This window comes from Ambystoma mexicanum, chromosome 13 (genome assembly GCF_040938575.1).
Source record: "Ambystoma mexicanum isolate Mex_15411 chromosome 13, UKY_AmexF1_1, whole genome shotgun sequence".
In the NCBI taxonomy this organism is placed as follows: domain Eukaryota; kingdom Metazoa; phylum Chordata; class Amphibia; order Caudata; family Ambystomatidae; genus Ambystoma; species Ambystoma mexicanum.
This window is the reverse complement of record NC_090938.1, coordinates 660,353,508-660,373,688: the sequence shown is the minus strand read 5'-3', so window position 1 is coordinate 660,373,688 and position 20,181 is coordinate 660,353,508. Positions and strand designations below refer to the sequence as shown.

The 20,181-nt window shown below is 45.6% G+C and overlaps 1 protein-coding gene across 1 annotated transcript in view; it reads left to right on the top strand.

Annotated features, from left to right (window-relative positions):
• Window positions 1-20,181, top strand: part of NPEPPS (aminopeptidase puromycin sensitive) — a 1,690,513-nt gene that overhangs the window by 490,077 nt on the left and 1,180,255 nt on the right. Inside the window, exons 5-6 of the mRNA XM_069634659.1 lie at window positions 18,458-18,565; window positions 18,981-19,181. Of these exons, the coding sequence (XP_069490760.1) occupies window positions 18,458-18,565; window positions 18,981-19,181 (309 nt within the window). The remainder of the gene's footprint in view (window positions 1-18,457; window positions 18,566-18,980; window positions 19,182-20,181) is intronic.

The window sequence follows — 20,181 nt, the reverse complement described above, 5'->3', positions numbered from 1 at the left end:
ATGTGAACCCTCCCACCTACCCCTCTGCGGCTTTTCTCTTGGTCCTACTGCCACATTACGTGCTACCAAATCTGAAGATGGCTGCCAGAGGAGGAGCTTAGGTAGAGGGCAGTCATTGGCTGGGGGGGGGGGGGGGGAGGAGAGTATGACCCAGAAACCAGTGATTGGTTACTGGTAGAAAGACAGTTCAGAAACGAAACAAACTGATTTTTTCTTTACCGAGGATTCCCAGCCTGACGACTGGGAATATTCGTGAGCATGTGAATCCATGCCAGACGCATGCTGGAGAACAGTTACAAGTAAGTAACTTGTTCCTTACCCATTCATCAAGTCATCAGGAGGTAGAGAAAGTTTGGGGAAGCCATGATCTTAATTGCCCCGGATTGGGCCAGGAGGACGTGGTACCCGGACCTTCTGCCTTCAGATAGTGGAAGAATCCGGGGTATGCACTTGTTCAACAAATATTAAAGTGCTGCCTCTATCTACTCCAGGGTGGGGGTTAACTAGAGAAAAAGATAGAGACCCGTCTGATAAGGTGGATGACTGGAAGTAGGGTAGCTTTCAGCGCTTCAAACATCATTTTAATCATCATCATTATTAATCATCTTAACTTTCAACATAACACATCTTATAACCAAATATTTAAAGGTACTTTTTAACAGCCATAGATTATTTATCCTGTTGACCTCGGGTTTCGATTTTTATTTCAGTATAACCTCGAGGTTTTCACCTCTTTTGATGATCAGTTGCATCACTTGTTCACTGCAAAGCTATTACACAGTACAGCGTCTCGACATGTTTCAGTTTGTGAAGGTAAAGAATCCATACCTAGTAGACTTGCGCCAGTGTTGAGATTGTAAAAAAGCGTGACCAGTGAACTCTATTCCCTATCAAACAAAAAACAAGAAAAACTGGAGTGAGTTACTGTTTCTCTAGAGTCCAGTTCAACTCTTTTCGTTACAGTATCTCCTCCTAGAGGTATGATAATTACCTGTATAGGTGATTTTCTGAGGGCGAGCCTGTTCCTAGGAACGTGGGTGTTACGCTCACCTGGTCTTTGCGGGGACGTTGGGGCACTTTTGGGGCCCTCCCAGGACTTGGCTCCCTTGGATCGACTCTCCCCCAGCTGCTGCGAAATCGAAGTCTCAGGATGCTGGAACTGCCCCTGAGAGAAGATGAGAGGCAGTGAGAGTGGAGTGGTGGTGTCGTGATCCCCCTCGAACCTTTCGTGCCATAATGAAGTGAGCAAGTTTGCCCACGCAAGCTCACCTGTTTTGATGTAAGGATGAGCTCTCCGTCCTGCTTTCTCTCAGCAGGGGCGCCGTGGATGGAACTAGTTGCGTCACTGGTCCTTAGCGTGGAGGTACAGACCAGCTGCGACCTGTTCCGCCTTGAAGGTAAATGTTTTAATGGTATATTTTCCTTTCCTCTCTCTCTAGGTATGAAGATGGCCCACGAGTGCGTGGTGATGGAAGAAAGTCAAATCCGGAAAACCTACAAGTGGTAAATTGACTTTCCGGATGATGCGCCAAGTTCGCGAGTTGCGCTGCCCAGCGTTTAGAGTTTATGCAATTGCTAACCTTGTGCTAGGTCTCCTTTGCAGGTGATCGCAAGCGGTTCCCCAAACTCCTACCAGCTTCCAGATGAGAAGATCCGCGAGGATGCTGCGTCGGAAGACGGCCCCGTGTTACTTGGGAGTTCGGGGCAGGTAAGTTCAAGGCGCTGCTGTTTACGGAGAATTCTCTGTTTAGGCTGAATTTCCTAACCTAGTGAGTCCCTAAGCAGCTTTGCTGGATTTCTGGAGTTTGTTTTTTTCTCCTGCCAAGAGTGAGACTCTTTTTCTCCCACTCTTGGACATGATTTGTGGTGTTCCTTTGAATGTTAATGTGTTTCATGGGCTATGGGGTCTTTTCCTCCATAGGGTCGCATATGTTTTTTTCTATGTGTGTCACACAGCACCCTCCGAGCAGTAACACCGGGGTGTCATAGTGACCCCCCACCATAGACTCCATACCGTGGGACTGACTACTGTCTCCCAGGGCATGTAAAGTCATCATTGGCTTTACTAGTCCCAAATTACTAACAGAACCAGTACAAACCATCATATTGTGGACGTACTGGTAGGGGCAAGTAGATTCCCCCTGGGTCTGTTGTTGGAGGGGGCACTGTCCCGTCCCCCCTCGTCGAGTTTTGGCTGGTGGCAGTGGAAACTACTTTTTATATTCAACCGCGAATATATCTCTATGGGATTTTCCCATTGTTAGAGGCTAATACTTTTTTGACATAGCCTCTAGCATACTGCCGGTTTATTTATTTAATATTAATTCACCGGTTGGTATTTTCTGCCAGAACTCGGTTTTAAAATGGCGTTTGTGTTCGCCTCTGCAACTCCAAACCAAAGATCGAACCCTTTGTTCCACTTTTGGCGGGCTTCTACACAGAAGCCCTCCAAAGTGGTGCCACTCTGTCTGGGTACCACAGGAGGCGTGGGAGGGTGTTTAGGCACCTTGGACTAAGTTGCCTTGCCAACTCAGGTCGCACTCTTGCGTGATTGGCCCAAGTGGTGAGCCACCCCGCTCACCACTTAGCATGTTTGATTGACAGCTAGGCTGAATGAATGGGGGTTTCTTGCATAAAAGCAGGGCTTTTGGGACGAACTTCAGAAGTCGCCACAGGACCTGAAAATCCAACAAGGGAGAAGCTGAGCCGACCTGCTACGATGACACCACCGGTGGTGCCCTGCTGAACCGACTCACCACTTCCCAACGACAGAGGAGATCTCCCGGCTGGAGGGTCTTCTTCCCTTGACTGGTGGGCACAACCAGACTTTCTTTGCTCGCATCCCAGGACGTCTCGTGGTCGAATTGCCCGTGCCAAGCACCCCGGCAACCGGATAGCCACTTACCACTGGACCGCGAATAAAAGGACCGCTCCTTTTAATTGAGAACTCCGCGGCTGGTTTCTTCCGGACTCCTGTTTTCCTCCATGACGAGATCCTCTCTTCCCACGGACGAAGCACCTACTTGCACCCGCTGCCAGGAACAACTGTCCCCGCTGGAGCGTTCTCACAATTTTAAGGTACCGTGTCCGCCAGGCCTCCCGTTCTAAAGATTGCTACAAGGTAACAATAACCTCTCAACCTTCTGGACTGGGCTGGCCGCCTTGACCATTTTCTGAAACTTTTGTGAGACTTTTGGGCACTTTCAACTGTGTGACCTTGGACACATTTCGTCCGGAGCCTCTTGAAGTGGGTCCGGCCTTTTTGACTTTACGGTTTTAATCTGCCTTCTTCTCCTACTGTGTTCTTCCGAAAGTGTTGGGATCTGTTTCTATCTTTGCTCTGCCTTTCTCTCTCTTTTAAACCGATTGATTAGAGTGCCATCTTCGTTAAGCGCTCACCGCTGTCTGAAAATAAGGGTTGCTTTACCTAAGACTTGTCTAATAATCGTTGAAGGGAGTGTATATCTTTTAGTGACCGTTTTTTTGAACTGCTTGATATTAGTGCTAGTGTGTTTAACTAGATGTGTTTTTAAATAAATAATTATATCTCTTTTACACCAAGCTCTGGTCAGTGTTTGCTTGTTCTACTGTGTTTTTTTGACCTATTGTGAATACTCTGTATACTGCCTAACTCTTCTTGAGAGAAGTCTGACTGCTCAGCCACAGCTACCAGGTAAATCTGGGCGGTACAGACTGCTACCAATTCGCTTTACTGCCAACCACCTGTAGTCTTAAATCTTTTGCAGTGGTCCCAGAGGGAACTGCACAGGTTTTTGCCTAACAGCCGCCCGAAGTGGATTCGAGGAGACAGGTAAGAGACGTGCGGCAACTACTGGGTTGGAAGTGAGTGGAAGTGCTCCAAGTGATGGCAAGGCTTATCTTAGGTAAAATGCGCGCGGTAGCTGCAGAGGTGGAAGCAGGTGGCAGAGCTTCCAGCGATGGCGTGGCTGACCTCAGGTAAGATGCGCGTGGCAGCTGCAGAGTGCGAAGCAGACAGCAGTGCTTCCAGCAATGGCGTGGCTGATTCCTGGTAAGATGCTGGATGGGTTCCATAGACTGAAGATGCTTGTGCTGAACAGTTAAGGATCTGTAGACGGTGGTAAGCGTTACGCTGCACAAGCAGGGTAACGCGAAGCACCAGCATGCGGGTGGGGCAGGCTTATATAGCCTGGCCCCAACCACTCCCTTTAGACCCCGCCTTGTGGCCCCACCTTGCCACCCCTCCTGTCTTCTGCATGGGCCTTCCATGCATTTGTATGGCCCCGTCCGGCCTAGATGCACGTGCCCTGAGCATACTGTGTGCAGAGCACAGTTTGAAATGAGCTTGGTGCCAGAGGCGCCAAGACTGGGTCCATTGGGACCGTGCTGGAGATAAAGTGAATGGCCAATGACCAGTGGCCATGACAGTGGGTAGGCGATAGTTTTCGGCCTTCCTTTTGCCTAATAGGAAAGCATAAAAAATATATGCCTTAGGTTTTGCTAAAACCATAACCAATGGGGTACATCCTAACGAGCTACACATTAAAAGCGGGCATTCCTGATGACAGTGGACCATGTGCAAGGGTATTGCACCCATGCACTCACCTCTCTTGAAGAGGATAAAAAAGCTGTGGTTAGGGTGAGGCGTCAGATCTGGCCTGGGTGTTTCAGTATGGAAAACGGGAATCTCTGTGGCCCGTTGAAGCAAATAAAATCTAAGGAGAGAGGAGCGGTTTGGGACCTTAACCTTGTGTTCGTTTCTTATGAATGCACCATTTGAACCTCTCCATTCATGTCCCTTAAGATTCAAAACCATTGTGTTGGTAGCGCTAACATCAGCCCGTACGGTGAGGGAGTTGCAGGCACTATCTTCTAAAGCACCTTTTATGGTATTTCATAAAGACAAGGTCGTCCTTGGGGTCAAACCTCCATTGCTACCGAAGTTCATATCAGATTTTCATTTGGGACAAAAGATGGTGTTACCTACTTTCTACCTTCCACCTCATCCTGGCAAGGAAGAGGAGAGGCTACATGCACTCAGCCCACTAAGGGCTCTGAGTTTCTACATTTCAAGTATGTCATAGCTGCGTCTGCATGACCAACTGTTTATAGGATACACTAGGATACACTGGTCATAAGTTGGGACAGGCTGTATGTAACTCAACACACCTTGTCCAGATGGATTATTTGAGCAATTACCGAATGCTATAGGCTGGCTGGGAAAGATCCCCCCCCCCCCCTCCCTGAAGGCTTGAGACCCCCTTCCACTAGGGGCATGGCTGCTTCTTCTGCTCTGCAAAGAGGTGTTTCTATAAAAAAACCTTTGTGAGGCAGCCACATTGTCTGCACTTCACACTTTTACAAAGCATTACTGCCTTGGTTCCACTTTAAATTAGGATGGACGCTTTGGGAAAGCAGTCCTTCATTCAGATCATGAAAATCCCTGATTACAAAATTCTTATTTGTTGTTTTTCTAAAGCGCTACTCGCCCGTAGCCCTCAAAGTGCATAAAAGACAAGACAATACATACCAAAACAGATTTTCAAGAGCGGGGTACGAAGGAACCTAACCTGGTCTGATAATATCAATAAACCTGTGGCTTAATCTGGATTAAGGTTGAACAAGTGAGTTTTAAGACTTTACTTGAACTTGAGGCAGGAATTGGATTGCTTCCTTGTGACAACACTTGTAGGTCAGAGAAAGTAACTTATTTATGACACATTGTTGACAGGGAGCCAAAGAAATCTTTGTTTGGCACTTGTGACATGTTCCCTCCGAGTATGAGGTGTGGCACCATAGGGTGGAGTCAGGGCAGCGCATGCTCCCTGTCCCGCACCGCTGTGCGCCTCTAAAAAGGGGAAGAAGATTTTTTCTGGTGAAAAAAGATTCCATCTGCCGTCCTTTGGAAGGGACGCCCATGCAGTATAGAGGAAACGGGACAGTCACTACGCTGAGTAATTTATAATTTTTGCTAGCATGTCTGTAGTGCCTCCAGTTGCCCTTAGCCAGTTCCTGCAATCAATCCATAGGGAAACAGTTGGACCGAATCCTTATCCCAGCCTTTCTAGACCAGGAGTTGACACATTGGAGCCAGCTCTCCAACTTGACTCGGGGTATTCCCCTTCAGGAACTGGATCATTGCCAACTCCTCACTCAGTGGGTGGGGAGCCACTTTAGGGCCTCTCAGATCACATGGCTTGTGGTCCCCAGAGGAGAGTCTTATCCATATCAACATTCTCGAGTTTCGGGCTACATTCAAATCCTTGAGAGCCTTTCAGCCAGTATTCTGAGGGCAGAGATTCACATCCAGAAAAGGATTGGTTGTTAAGGTGCACTCAAATTCTATTCAAGTCAATCATATAACTATCATTTCATATTTGTAGTAAACAACTCTCAGGTGCTCCTAGTTAAGTCTGTGCTACCAGCTAAAATCTATAAAGGAAAGTCGTCTCCCGTAATCAACGGGAGGCAAACAAGGGCACACTTAATCCAATACAGTTTATAAGAAGTCAATCATTCATATTCAAATGCTTCAGAAAGTGTTTTATGAATATATACAAGACTACTAATTCATAATTTACATTTTTGTGATTGACAGATTAGTTTACACACTTAACTGTACAGGTTACAAAGTAATTCATCTTCATTAGTGTGTTTCTGGCTTCAAATTCAGCAATTAGTACAAAACATTCATGATCTTGGTCCATCATAGATTTTCTCAATATAGTGGCGATTAATTTGTGCAGATACTAAGATTTATCAGATACCTTGATAGGATCTTGTTAAGGTGGTATGGTTGTGCTGATTGTTTTTATGTGGAAACCTCCTATCATTCATTATGAGTTTTGGGCTTCCTTGAGCCCTTCTTTAGATGAAGATATGTGACCTTTTGGTAATAAATTGAACTGTATTAGTTGATGATCTCCGACATCCTCATTATGCATTTATAACTTCCATATTTTGTTAATATTCTCAACACTCTATTGCACCATCCTTTGAATTTATGGTGAGCTCTTCAATGAAGCTCAGATTTTGTTTAAAAGAGATGTCGTCTCATGTCTGTTCTCTGGGTGGGCACACTCGGTGTGTTCATGTGTCCGTTCTGTAAAGAGATTGCACTTCATTAAATGGGGAGTGTGGGTTGTCAATTGAATATCTTGGGGCGTGTTCATGGGTTGACCCTCTGTGGGACAAGTTGCTTTATTAAGGCACTGTGTCCCACATGTCAGTACAAAATATGATTATTGGTGTAATAGCCGTTTATACTACACTCACCAAATTTCTGCTGCTTAATGTTCAATTGCCGGTGAATTTCTTTGAGTCAACGCCCAGAAGAGTTGTCACCTCACTGTGAAATAATTATAGATATCTTTCACTATTCATCGTCCTCAGCTTATTATCTACATCAGCTGTGAATATAAGTTACCAACCTTTTGTTCTTACCTGGCTCCCCTGCTGTGCTGTGCTGGAGCCATTACTCTTGTCGGAATACACGTGGAGCAAAATGCGGCCAAGTTCGGTATCAGCTTTCGATCTTCTATGGTTTTCTCTGTAAATACATACGTATTTTATGGTCAATCCTGTCAGTAACCTCTCCCTTGACCACTATCCTGGATGTATTTTTTGTATTTTTACCTTCAGGGCTGATGAGGTGCTCTGTCTGCGCGTCCTCTCTCGGCAGTTTAGATCTCCCCTGCAGTAGCATCGGGACGTTGCTAGGCGACTAGTAAAATTAGTCTGTTATTTATGTTAACTGGTTGGTCTCCTTCAATGCCTTGTTCACCATCTTGGGAGTATGAACCACATATCTCATCCAGACCAATTGTTTGACTTCCATTTACCACCTGAACAAGCTGAGAGGATCCAGATGCTCATTCCCGCTCCCTTCCTCCCTGGTTTTCCGGCAGTCAGGATATTGGAGCGGGCAATTGGCATCAAATTTCTCTAACGTCATTCTTCTGGCAGACCACCTCTGCAGGATGACATCCCAGGATCATGAGGTGGAAATCAGGCTCAGTCTTTAGTCTTTTCACAATGTCGTCACGCCCAGGTAGACCTTTTTGCCATGGCTGAGAACAGCAAGTATCCCTTCTTCGTTTCCAGGGGAGGAATCGACGGAAACTCCAAGGTAGATGCACTTTCGATCAAGTGGGACTTCCAGGCTCTGTGTGAGTTTCCTCTGATCCCTCTTCTTCTCAGGGTCCTGGAAACATTCCTTTACCAGCCTGAGAGCTGCTCTCATCCAGATGACTCCTCAGTGGGCAGTCCACTTCTGCTTCATGGTGCCTGGAGGTTATGTCAGATTCCCTTTACGGCAACACACTATCTCCTACGTCAGCATTATCTCGTGTCTCACATTTTCTGGCTTCTTGCTCTACTTATGTCGATCTTCTCTTTCAGCCTTTGGGTCCTGTCGCTACAGGCAAGAGCTGCCCTTTTCTAGCTCAAACCCATTTGTACTCGGACACCTTGACTGTCTTACCAGACACCCTCTCCCAATCAACATCACCTAATTTGAGATCTGAACATTGTCATACCATTGCTCAAACCTTTTGATTCTTTGCCTTCCACCGGGCTGAAATTATACATGCAAGGGTGTCTCTTTTAGTAGCTCCATAAGGACAAGGAGGTTTACGCACCCTTTCTACCCAAGGTCGTGACCTCGTTCCACATTGTGGTGTTATTGCCCACTTTCTTTCTGAATGCAGTCTCTCGCTGACATGGTTCTTCACTCTCAACGTCAGGAGAGCCCTAAAGTTTTACCTGAATTGCACTAAGCAGTTTAGGAAATCAGACTCCCTTTTCGATACTTTTGGCGGTCAGCTCCCTAGTTCAGAACTTTAAGGCCATGATCGCCAGGTGGCTTGTCTCGGACAGACCCTATTATTCCATGTAGAAACCCAAGCCTCCTAAGGACATTTATGCTTATGCCATCAGAGCCAAATACACGGACGTGGCTTTTCATTGCAACATTGCTGGGTCGCCACATGGTCTTCATCTGCTTTTTGTAAGCACTATTGTCTGGACAGCAGCTTCAGGGCTGATGCCAGCTACAGAAACGCTGTATTTTGCAACCCCTTTGCTACACAGTAAGGGGTTCACCATCTTCAGAACCTTTATTTTTCTTGATGTGAAATATTTTGTTGTGGATGAAAAGGGGCACAACGTAAGAATAAGAAACAGTCACCGCCAGGAATATTGTACTCCTAATCCATAGCCCCCCTCCCCTCCATACCACCAACCCTCCATTCGAAGGGATTGTGTCCTCCGACGTATTCCTCATCTTAGATATATCCTTCCAGCTCTGCTGGCCTCGGAATTTTTTTTCTCTAGAGGGCGCTGCGCGTCGACGTCCCTCGAGTCGATGTCCCTCGACAGCCGCCGTATCGACGCTCGACATCATCCTGCCTATAAAGGCTGTGCGCAGCGTCCGTTTCTCAGTTCCGTTTTTCCGCGCTTACTCGGTGCCTCGGAAAATACCGTTGCTCAGTTCTTAGTGAGATTAATCCTATTTACCTCGAGTTATTCGATCCATACTCGATGGCTTCCTCGTCGGAACCGACAACTCCTCCATCCGGCTTCAAAAAATGTCGAGATTGTGGGAAAAAGATGTCATTGACCGATCCTCACAGAAATTGTCTGTGGTGCTTGGGAGCTGAACACCATTGTTCGGAATGCGAGGACTGTATGTCCATGACAGCTAAGGCCCTGAAGGAGCGTAGGGGGAAGCTGGAGAAAGGTAAGACTTTTAAAGCTTCTTCTTCGTCGACGAAGTCGAGACATTCGTCTCCTCGTCACCATTCGCGCTCCAGGTCTCGGAGTGGGTCTCATCACTCCTCGAGATCGAACCACTCGAAGAGGAGGCGTCGAAGATCCCCTTCTCCGTCTTCCTCTTCCTCTGTTTCGCCAAAAAGAATCCCTTGCCCCACGAAACATAGTTCCCGGGCTGAATGGGAGGAATTCCGAAAGAATATGATGAGCGTCTTCGAGAAAGCGGCCTCGACCCCCTCGAAGACTGCCGAGAGCGATGCTCTGGTCGAAAGACCCGAAGGTCAAAAACGCCGCGAGTCGCAGTACCCGGCGAAAGAAACCTCTCGAGCGCGTTTCGAACCCTCGAGCAGGACTATGACCTCCAAACCTTCCTCGAAGGTTCCGTCAACGCCGTCGACGAAGGTTCCGTCGAGGTCGACTCGACGCCGGCCTCGACACCGGCGTCGACGCCAAGAAAAGTCATGGTGACCACACATCCAGTGACTATCCCCAGGCCCTCGACGTCGATGGCGTCGATATTGTCGAGTAGAATTCCAATTCTGTCGAGGTCCTCGGCCTCCACCTCTGTTTTCAACACCACGCTCGAAGCCTTCGGCGTCGACGACATCGACGTTTTCGAGGCCAATAATGACAAGTTCGGCACCCTCTGCCTTGGAAATGGGATTTACTCCCTTTATGAGTTCAGAACAATTAAGAACTATATCCTCAATTTTAGAAGAGGGTGATTTGTCTGAACAAGACACTTTTGAGTTACAGGGATCTGTAACCCCAGTTAGAGAGGAATTTTCCTCTGAAGAGCGCAGATTAAAGGATCTTCATGATTCTTTACATGAGGCAAGTGGGTTAGACACTTCCCCTGAGGTGGATTTTGCTAAGCCAGACCCGGGGGAGCATGCTGAAACCCCCTACAGAGCCTTAATGGCCAGGATTACAGAGTTCATGGGGTGGTCTGCACCTTCACAATCTTTCCAGCAAGATGACCTCACGGATATTCTTGACAAAGGCCCACAAGAGGATCCTGTGGTGCCCTTTCATAAAGCTCTTCAGAGAAAGATCATGACAAACTGGGAAACCCCAGATGTAATACCAGCAGTAAATAAAAAACTGTCTGCAAAGTACAGGGTATCTTCCACAGACCCAGAGTTTTTGTCTAAACATCCATCCCCAGAAAGTCTGGTGGTACAAGCAGCATCCTCTACCGATGTCAAGACTGCTTATCCTACAGTCCCACAGGACAGGGACGATAAAAAATATGATGCTATGGCAAAGAAAGTCTTTTCAGCATGTAGCATGGCGTTAAAGTCTGTTAATGCTACTTGCACCCTTGCTAGGTTCAGCCATACACTTTGGGAGTGTGCTTCTACAGCGGCTGACTGCATCCCGGAGGGAGAAGAAAGGGATGCGTTCCTGAATATTATACAGGACGGTAAAGACGCTATGTGCGAATCCCTCCAGACGGGCATTGATTCGGCTGACAGTATCAGCAGAGCAATGGCGGCAAGTACATCAACCAGGAGATTCGCTTGGTTGAGAAAGTCGGGTTTTGCCCCAGATGTGCAAGCCAGGCTCTTGAACATGCCATTCGATGGCTCTTCTTTGTTCGGGAAAAAGGCGGATGACAGTTTAGAAAAACTGCAAACTTCAAAAGCTGCAGCAAAATCCCTAGGAGCTGCAATCCGTCAGACTCCTTTTCGTCCCACAGGAACCTCTGCGAGGGGCAAGTCCTTTCGCTTCTACTCCGCATTCGGAAGAGGTAGAGGACGACCGGCTCAAAGGGGTCAAAGAAGAACTACCCAAGGTGGACGGGGTAGATATTCTAAAGCCGCAGCAACAGCAGGTGCCTCTTTACCATCGGCATCTGCATCAGCCGCCCCAAAACCACTCTGAGGACTCCCCTCACAGGACACCTGTAGGAGGCAGGTTGACCCAACATCTGACGGTATGGCAGGCTATCACGTCAGATGCTTGGGCATTGGAAACAGTCGCCCAAGGTTACTGCCTGCCTTTCCTACGTATACCTCCGAGTCATCCACCGGGGATCAGCTCTCAGAAAGCTCCAGATCCGCTCCTCTTGCAGGAAATTTTGGACCTGCTAGAGAAAGGTGCCATAGAACCGGTACCTGTAGCGGAGAGGGACAAGGGCTGGTACTCCCCTTACTTTCTCATTCCGAAGAAAGACGGAGGACTGAGACCCATCTTGGACTTGCGAGAATTGAACAAATTCCTCAGAAAAGACAAATTCAAGATGGTCACTCTTTCTCAGATCCTCCAGGCCCTTCAGTTTCAGGACTGGTTGGTATCTCTGGACCTCCAGGACGCTTATTTCCATGTGCCTATCCATCTCAAACACAGGAAATACCTGAGGTTCGCAATTGGCAACTCTCACTATCAATTTCGAGTACTGCCATTTGGGCTGACCTCCGCCCCGAGGGTCTTCACCAAGTTAATGTCGGTAGTGGCTGCAAGTCTAAGGAGGGAAGGGATTCACGTCTACCCCTACCTGGACGATTGGCTGATCAGGGCTGTTTCTCCAGAGCAAGCTCAGATCCAGCTAAATCACGTGTGCCATTTCCTTCACAGACTGGGCTTCTCCCTCAATTTAAAGAAGTCACAAATGATACCATTGCAGAGACTCCAGTTCATAGGAGCGATCCTGGATACTTCCCTGGGAAAAGCCTCGCCACCAGAGGTGAGGGCTCAAGATATTCTACAGATGGTTACCAAGTTCCAACATGCCCAACGTCTCCCAGCCTTCGACTTTTTGAGGTTGCTAGGCCTCATGGCATCCTGCATTTTCCTTGTGCCAGAGGCTCGCCTGAGAATGAGATCCCTCCAGTGGGCACTGAGGACTCAGTGGTCACAATTCTCAGGGAGAATGACAGATCTTCTTCAGGTTCCCGGCAGGGTGGCTCGAGACCTTCAGTGGTGGGCCTGTCAGGAGAACATTCTGAAAGGAGAACAGTTTTGGCAACCCTGGCCGGAGATAACAGTCACGGATGCCTCACTCACGGGGTGGGGAGCCCACGCCAACGACTTGACCATCAGCGGTCGTTGGTCTCCATCGGAGTCCAGACTACACATCAACCTGTTAGAGCTGAGAGCCATCAGACTTGCATTGAAGGCTTTCCTGCCAGCTGTACAAGGGAAGAACGTCCTGATAATGACGGACAACACGGTGGCCATGCATTACCTCAACAAAAGAGGAGGCGTAGGATCACTACCCCTGTGCAGAGAGGCGATGCAGTTCTGGTTTTGGGCAATCCATGAAGGAATCTCTCTATTGGCAGTTCACCTAGCCGGAGAGAAGAACTTGACAGCGGACGCTCTGAGCACGCAGAACACAGTCTCCCACGAGTGGGAGCTAGCTCAGGAAGTCCTTCAAGAGATCTTCGCCCTTTGGGGTACCCCTCAGGTAGATCTGTTCGCCACCAGCCTAAACAGGAAATGCGACCTGTTCTGCTCAAGGGAATTTCCTCCGAGAGGAGCTCTCGGAGACGCGTTCATAGTGGACTGGGAGTTTCCACTTCTGTACGCGTTCCCACCGGTCCCTGTCATTCCTCAAATGATCAGGAGGTTGAGAAGATTCCGGCAAACCATGATCCTAATTGCCCCGGATTGGGCCAGGAGAACGTGGTACCCGGACCTTCTAGACTTGTCCATCTGCCCTCCAATTCGACTTCCTCTCAGAGAGAACCTACTCTCACAGAAGGGAGGTCAGGTTCTCCATCCAGACATCAAAACCCTCAACCTTCACGCTTGGCTTCTGAACGGCTGAGGTACAAGGATTGGGACCTCCCTGATGATGTTATGGAGGTGTTGCTTTCGGCAAGGAGGCCAGCAACAAAGTCTTTATACCGCTGCCGTTGGAACAGATTTTGCAGCTGGTGTAGAGAACAGAATATCGACCCATTTTCATGTGGTACACCAATGGTTTTGTCCTTCCTACTATATTTGGCAAATTCAGGCCTTCAAGTTGGCACCATTAAGGGCTATCTCGCAGCGCTATCCATTTTAAGCGTACTGCGGAAGAACCATCCTATTTCAAATTACCCTTGGTAATACAGTTTCTAAAGGGGTTAACCAATGTTTATCCCCCAAGACCATTCCAAGTTCCCCTATGGGATTTAAACTTAGTACTAACTTTCCTGATGGGTACACCTTTCGAACCTCTCCATTCTTGTTTAAGATTCCTTACCCTTAAAACTGTTTTATTAATAGCACTTACATCTGCTAGAAGGGTGAGCGAATTACAAGCTCTTTCTTGTAAACCCCCTCATACAATCTTTCACAAAGACAAAGTTGTCCTGCAAGTGAAGCCTAATTTCCTCCCAAAGGTGGTTTCTGAATTCCATATCACTCAGAAGATTACCCTACCATCTTTCTATCCTCCTCCTCACCCGGGGAAAGAGGAAGAGAGGTTACACAGACTAGACCCTAGGAGGGCTTTAAGTTTTTACATTAGTAGACTAGCCAGGATAAGACAGGCAGACCAGCTGTTTGTAGGTTACGCAGGTCACAAGCTGGGGTTACCAATAACTAAGCAGACCATTTCCAGATGGATCATTCTAGCCATTCTGGAATGTTATAAACTGGCAGGGAAAGAGCCCCCTCAAAACCTTAGGGCTCATTCGACCAGAGGTATTGCAGCTTCATCGGCCCTCAAAAGAGGCGTGCCGGTTAAAGACATATGTGCGGCCGCTACATGGTCGTCTGTCCATACCTTTACACGTTTTTACAATCTGGATTCCTCCTCCAGTCAAGAGACTAGGTTTGGAAGGGCTGTACTGCATTCTATTCATCAATAGAAGACAGCGTGAAGTCAGTACTCCCTCCTCCGAATATAGAATACTGCTATGGGAGCCTATCTAAGATGAGGAATACGTCGGAGGACACAATCCCTTCGAAGAACAAGTTACTACTTACCTTGTAACGTTCTTTCGACGGGATGTTCCTCCGACGTATTCCTCATCGACCCTCCCATCCATCCCCGCAGTTCTACTTCCCTTGTTGTTGCAGCTTAGGCTCCTTCAGGGTGATTAGTCTAGTCCAGACAGTAATACTGTGGGCTACAAAACGGAACTGAGCAACGGACGCTGCGCGCGGCCTTTATAGGCAGGATGACGTCGAGCGTCGATACGGCGGCTGTCGAGGGACGTCGACTCGAGGGACGTCGACGCGCAGCGCCCTCTAGAAAAAAAAAAATTCCGAGGCCAGCAGAGCTGGAAGGATATATCTAAGATGAGGAATACGTCGGAGGAACATCCCGTCGAAAGAACGTTACAAGGTAAGAAGTAACTTGTTCTTCCACGTTATCTGTAAGATAGTAGTCAGCAAGAGGTCAAGGACTGACTAGCGGGCCGGGGTATATAGTCGGTGTGGGTGCCCAGGCGCACCCATCCATGCAACAAATTTAAAGGAGAAGTTGATTTTTTTGCAGTGCAAAATAATCTTGCTTCGTCCCCATGGTACAGCCTCTGATCAGTTTTGCGGAAAGGGGACTATGGATTAGTACAGTAACTTCTATGACGAGTAATTATTTCTATATCAAATCGGAGTACACTTGTTTTTATTAGCTCTTTTTCTGCTGAAAGAGCAGCAAAGAACTCGGGATTGATGTTACCACAAGGCATGATTTGTGTCAAAACATTTGGGGGAAACTACATGAAGGCTAGAGTTTGGAAATAGTGTTTTAATGAAATGTTTCCTGATGGGGTGTCACAGGAGAAGTATTATGCTTCCCTCCTCCTTCCTGACATACAATTGGCTCAGGTTCTAAAGCCCGCAAACAAAAGACAAACTTTGCGGAAGGCAATCGCGAAGGCCACCCACCCCATCAAGGTTGGTCTTTTGCACCCCTTTCCTTCCACTTTTCAATTTCGAGTCCCTCCCTCACCTCCCCCACTCACTCAACCAGCTCTAATTCTTCTGGCAGCAACCCCCAGATACAGATTTACAGGACTTTGGCATCTGTAAGTGGCCTTCTGTAAGCATGTCATTAGTGGGTGCATTCTAGAGAGTATAATAGAATGTATTCACTTGGAGATGGGACAGTTACAAATAGTACATAATGCTGCACATGTTCTATTCCCCTGCAAGCATGTGTTTTTCACACATTAGTATATTAATTGACCCAGTACCAATATTTTAACAAGCCTGTACAGCCCTACCTCTCCCTTTGTCTGCCTCTTTTGTTGTTGTGGCCAGTGTCAAATTTGGCTGCAGGACAGTGCTCCAACTTGCCTAAATATGATGTGGGTTAGAGGTAGAGTATTTACTGTGTCAGAAAATGAGTGAAACCCCAGTGAAAAGTATGAAAATCCACCATTTTACAGTGATTACGTTCTTGAATCAAAACCATTATTTTCATAAATTTCAAATAACGTGATTATCAACCAATTCTATGGCTCCTGAAACAAAATTGTGGATGCACTCGACAAATAAGTAATTGGCACTAAGGGTATGTTCAGTGGCATGTGCAGGTGAAGCTCTGGGATTATCATTTCAAAGTTGGTAATTGCAATTCGGTTGGTATACAATTCAGAATCTTTAGGGATGAATTTGGGAGGCCATTCTCTACATAAAGATCAGAAAGATTGTTGGTATAGTCTTCACAATATAGGTGTGTAAATCTATCCTGTCGCAATTGGAAAATAAATTGATTCTGATCAGTCTGGAAAGTGCATGAAAACCATTTGTATTTGACCATACTTGAGCAACTCAGTCTTTTTAATTATCACATCATAAGAGATTAATGCTCTGGTTCTATATTGGTAATACACATTTATGAGGAACTTGCAAAAAGGCCAGTAGAATTGAGTTATTATATATAAGATTAATAATTGTATTTGTGTTTGTTTTCAACTGTGTGTGCATCTATGTATTTTTGTTTTTCAGAAAGTTATCTGGGTTAATTTTGTGCTTGAAGTGTGTAAATGTACATGTAGAAGGGTGTGTCATTGGAGCTACAACTCACTGTATAGTCTTTTAGCTTAATAGATAAACCTTTAATACATTAAAACTAGTTCTAAACATTAAATACTTATTTTAGATCTGTGCTCTTGGTGTAATGTTTGCAATCTTTTTGTATATTTGCCATTTGTAAATGTCCTTTTGAAATATATGGATGTGGGGCTCAACAAGTTCACTTTCCTACAGTATACAAATAGAGAAAGTTCAAGACAACAAGCACCCACGCAGGATTGGTCATTCTGCCAACCTCTCACTAGAACAAACTCACAAATCATTCTGGAAGTCACAAGGACACCTAGAGTACCATCCAAGGATCTGCAAGACATGCTGTCCTTAGTTATTTTGAGCGTTTGTGACTGACATTAGAAGAAACTGCAATAATGTTGTTCATTGAAGGCATAGAAAGGAGTAAGCAAGTGCTCTTTGGGAGCCCTTGCTATCAACCTTAATGTCGCCATCGAGAACATAGATGATCCACAAGACATCTGAACAATATTCCTTCGACAGGTGAGACAAAGGTAGAACTTCCTGACCTCAATGCAAAATGTTGAACATTATTTGGCAAAACAAATCCTTGTGTTTGAACAGTAGAAATCCATCCAGTCTGTGGAGCACATTGGTGGCAGTGTGATGGTTTGGTCCTACGTTACTGCTTCAGGACTTGCCAATAGTGACCCAACTATGAATTGTACACCATCAGCTGGTTATAGAGGAGCATTTCAGGTCATCGGCCCTAGAGACTCAAACTGGTCATGCAGGAAGACTGAACCTAAACACAGGTTCTCTGTCAACTTTCTCATTTTCATGAGTTGTTCAAAAGGAAATTTCATCTAGACTTTTCTATTCTGCCCAATTTATTTTTTATTTTTTGCCTCCCTTTCCACAACCCCTAGGTTTTAGTGGCCATCAAAGCAATTTGTTAAAAAGTCATTAGTAAAGGCTGTTAAATGTTGTCAGTGACTGAACACAAAAGCAAATGTAGTGTTTGCTTTTTAGGCGCTTCTACGATAAGAAAATACTGTTTCAAAGCACCCACAGGGCATGGAAGCGGCGAGGGTGGGAAATAAATTACAACACAATATTTAAGAGCAGAAGGGGGTGACGCAAACTTACGGTGCCTTTTGAGTATTCAGACTAGCAGATATACAAAAGGATACCTCCAGAAGATTATCCATCTTAGAATAGCCTAGCTAAAGTCTATCTAAGCCTCATTGAAATGTTTGGTTAGGACCTGAAGCATTCTGCCTCTGCGTGGAAGCCTGCAAAATGTCCCGGAGTTGGAGCAGTTCTTATTCAACATTGAAGTGCGACCCTGGCAACAGTTAAAATGTTTACTGGTTCATTAAAGTTCAAAGGAAGTTGCCACCAAGTAAGTGAACAAGTTTTGCATACTTGTTCATACATATCAATTAGATGTTGAATTATTTATGGATAAATAAGTGTTGAAAAGGTGTCGCAGGTTTGCCATTTTAGTCAGCTTCTCATTATCTATTGGGACTTCAAAACTAGAAATGTACATTTGTATTTTACCAGCTGTAAAAAATAATACAAAATATAATTTAGCATAATATCGTACAGATTTACTTATCCATTGGTTGTCCTTTTGATAGGTTTAGGTACTCCTCTGTGAATTGGTGGTCTATTTCTCATGCTGACCCTTCTGTTAACTCTGTTCCTTTTGTCAGCCTATTAAAATATTTCTAGTGAGCAGGTTTTAATTAAAGCTTTTTATTTTCAGGCAACAGATGCTCGCAGAGCTTTTCCATGCTGGGATGAACCTGCAATCAAAGCAACATTTGACATTACGCTTTTAGTACCGAAAGACAAAGTTGCTTTATCAAATATGGTACGTTTCTGTGCTGGGTGAGATACTTTTTTTCTATGTATTTGTTTAGATTATCATGCCATACAATTACCACAATGAACCAGTAATAGCATTTTTGTGTGACTTCAGGCACAAAGCATTTTGCAGTCAACAAAATGGCAATTCTAAATGACAAGAAATAAGGAAGGGAAATAAAACCCTGCTTTTGATAGTGCTGCAGATCTGAGAGCAGAAAACAGAGTACTGTTAAAGTGGGGCAATATGAACTGTGAGCCTCTTCTATAGAAGTAAATTCAAGTTCTCCATGCAGTGAATTATTTGAGTTCTTTGAACAAGCTGCTGCTGAATACATTACATGCTTCTCGTGATTCTAAAGATTTTTTGTTTGCAATAATACTGATACCCACTTTTTTTTTCCTTCTGCCCTCTTGGAAAGAATGTCATTGAACGGAAGCCTTACCCAGAAGACGCAAACCTGGTGGAGGTGAAGTTTGCACGCAGCCCAGTGATGTCCACGTATCTGTTGGCCTTTGTGGTCGGAGAGTATGACTTTGTGGAGACAAAGTCTTCGGATGGAGTTATAGTTCGTGTTTATACACCCACTGGCAAATCAGAGCAAGGAAGGTTTGCATTGGAGGCAAGTGCTAGTTTTGCTATTTGATTTCAGGCAGTGGATAATTGGTGGCGAGCACCATGTTTTGAAGCTAATCTATCTTTTTAAAATACATATTGTACGTTGATGAGCAGACCTTTTACAAAGTCACAGGGCTGAAGAGGATGCCAAGAAAATATTCCTTTGGTCGCCAGGATAGAATTGGTATTAGAAGATCACTGCAATACTTTAATTACCAAAGGTTACCTTCCAATACTTGTCTGCCGGTTGCTCACTAGTCTGAATATTAGATGTTCATTTTGTTATAGAGCTCATCAAATCAATTGACAGAGTCCATGGATTTGAAGAACAGATCGGAAGATTTACACACAGGTCATTTTACTGCCTTTGTTGGCTAAGAATCTTAATATTTATTAGCCTGGTCCCGTAGTCTTTTGTCAATGATTTGTGCACATTACACTCATGGGGAGGCAGAGAGGGGACTGGTGAATGAGTGCAAAGCAGCTTGAATGTTGAAAGTGCTGAAGTATTCCATTACTGTTCTGCTACCAAAAGTGGCACTTCTCTTGTTCATGCTCCTGGCCTTAAAGGGCATTACATTGTGTGAATGAGGCCAAGGACATTGTGGAACAGCTGCACACTGTGACGACATCATGAAGTAGACACAGACAACAGAAAATTAGGTTTGGGATAAAAACTTTTATCCAACCTAAAATGGGTTGGAAAAAGTCCTATCTTGCCCTATAAGGTTGGATTTCCCTAAGGATAGTGTGGGTCAGGAAGTCCAAAGTAAATGTCTTGTCAAAAACCTATATTTGGTCTTAGACCTATTTGTACATAAAGCTTCTTCCAGCTCCTGACTTGTAACAGGGTTCCCTTCCCCCAAGCTTCAAGACTTTCAGCGTCTTCAATATTCAATTACCTGGGATACGTCTCGGCTCCTCTGGTTATTATTCATTAGGTTCACGAAATAGTTATTTTCACTTGAAACAAGTAACTTCCAATATCTTTGATTGCAGGTCTC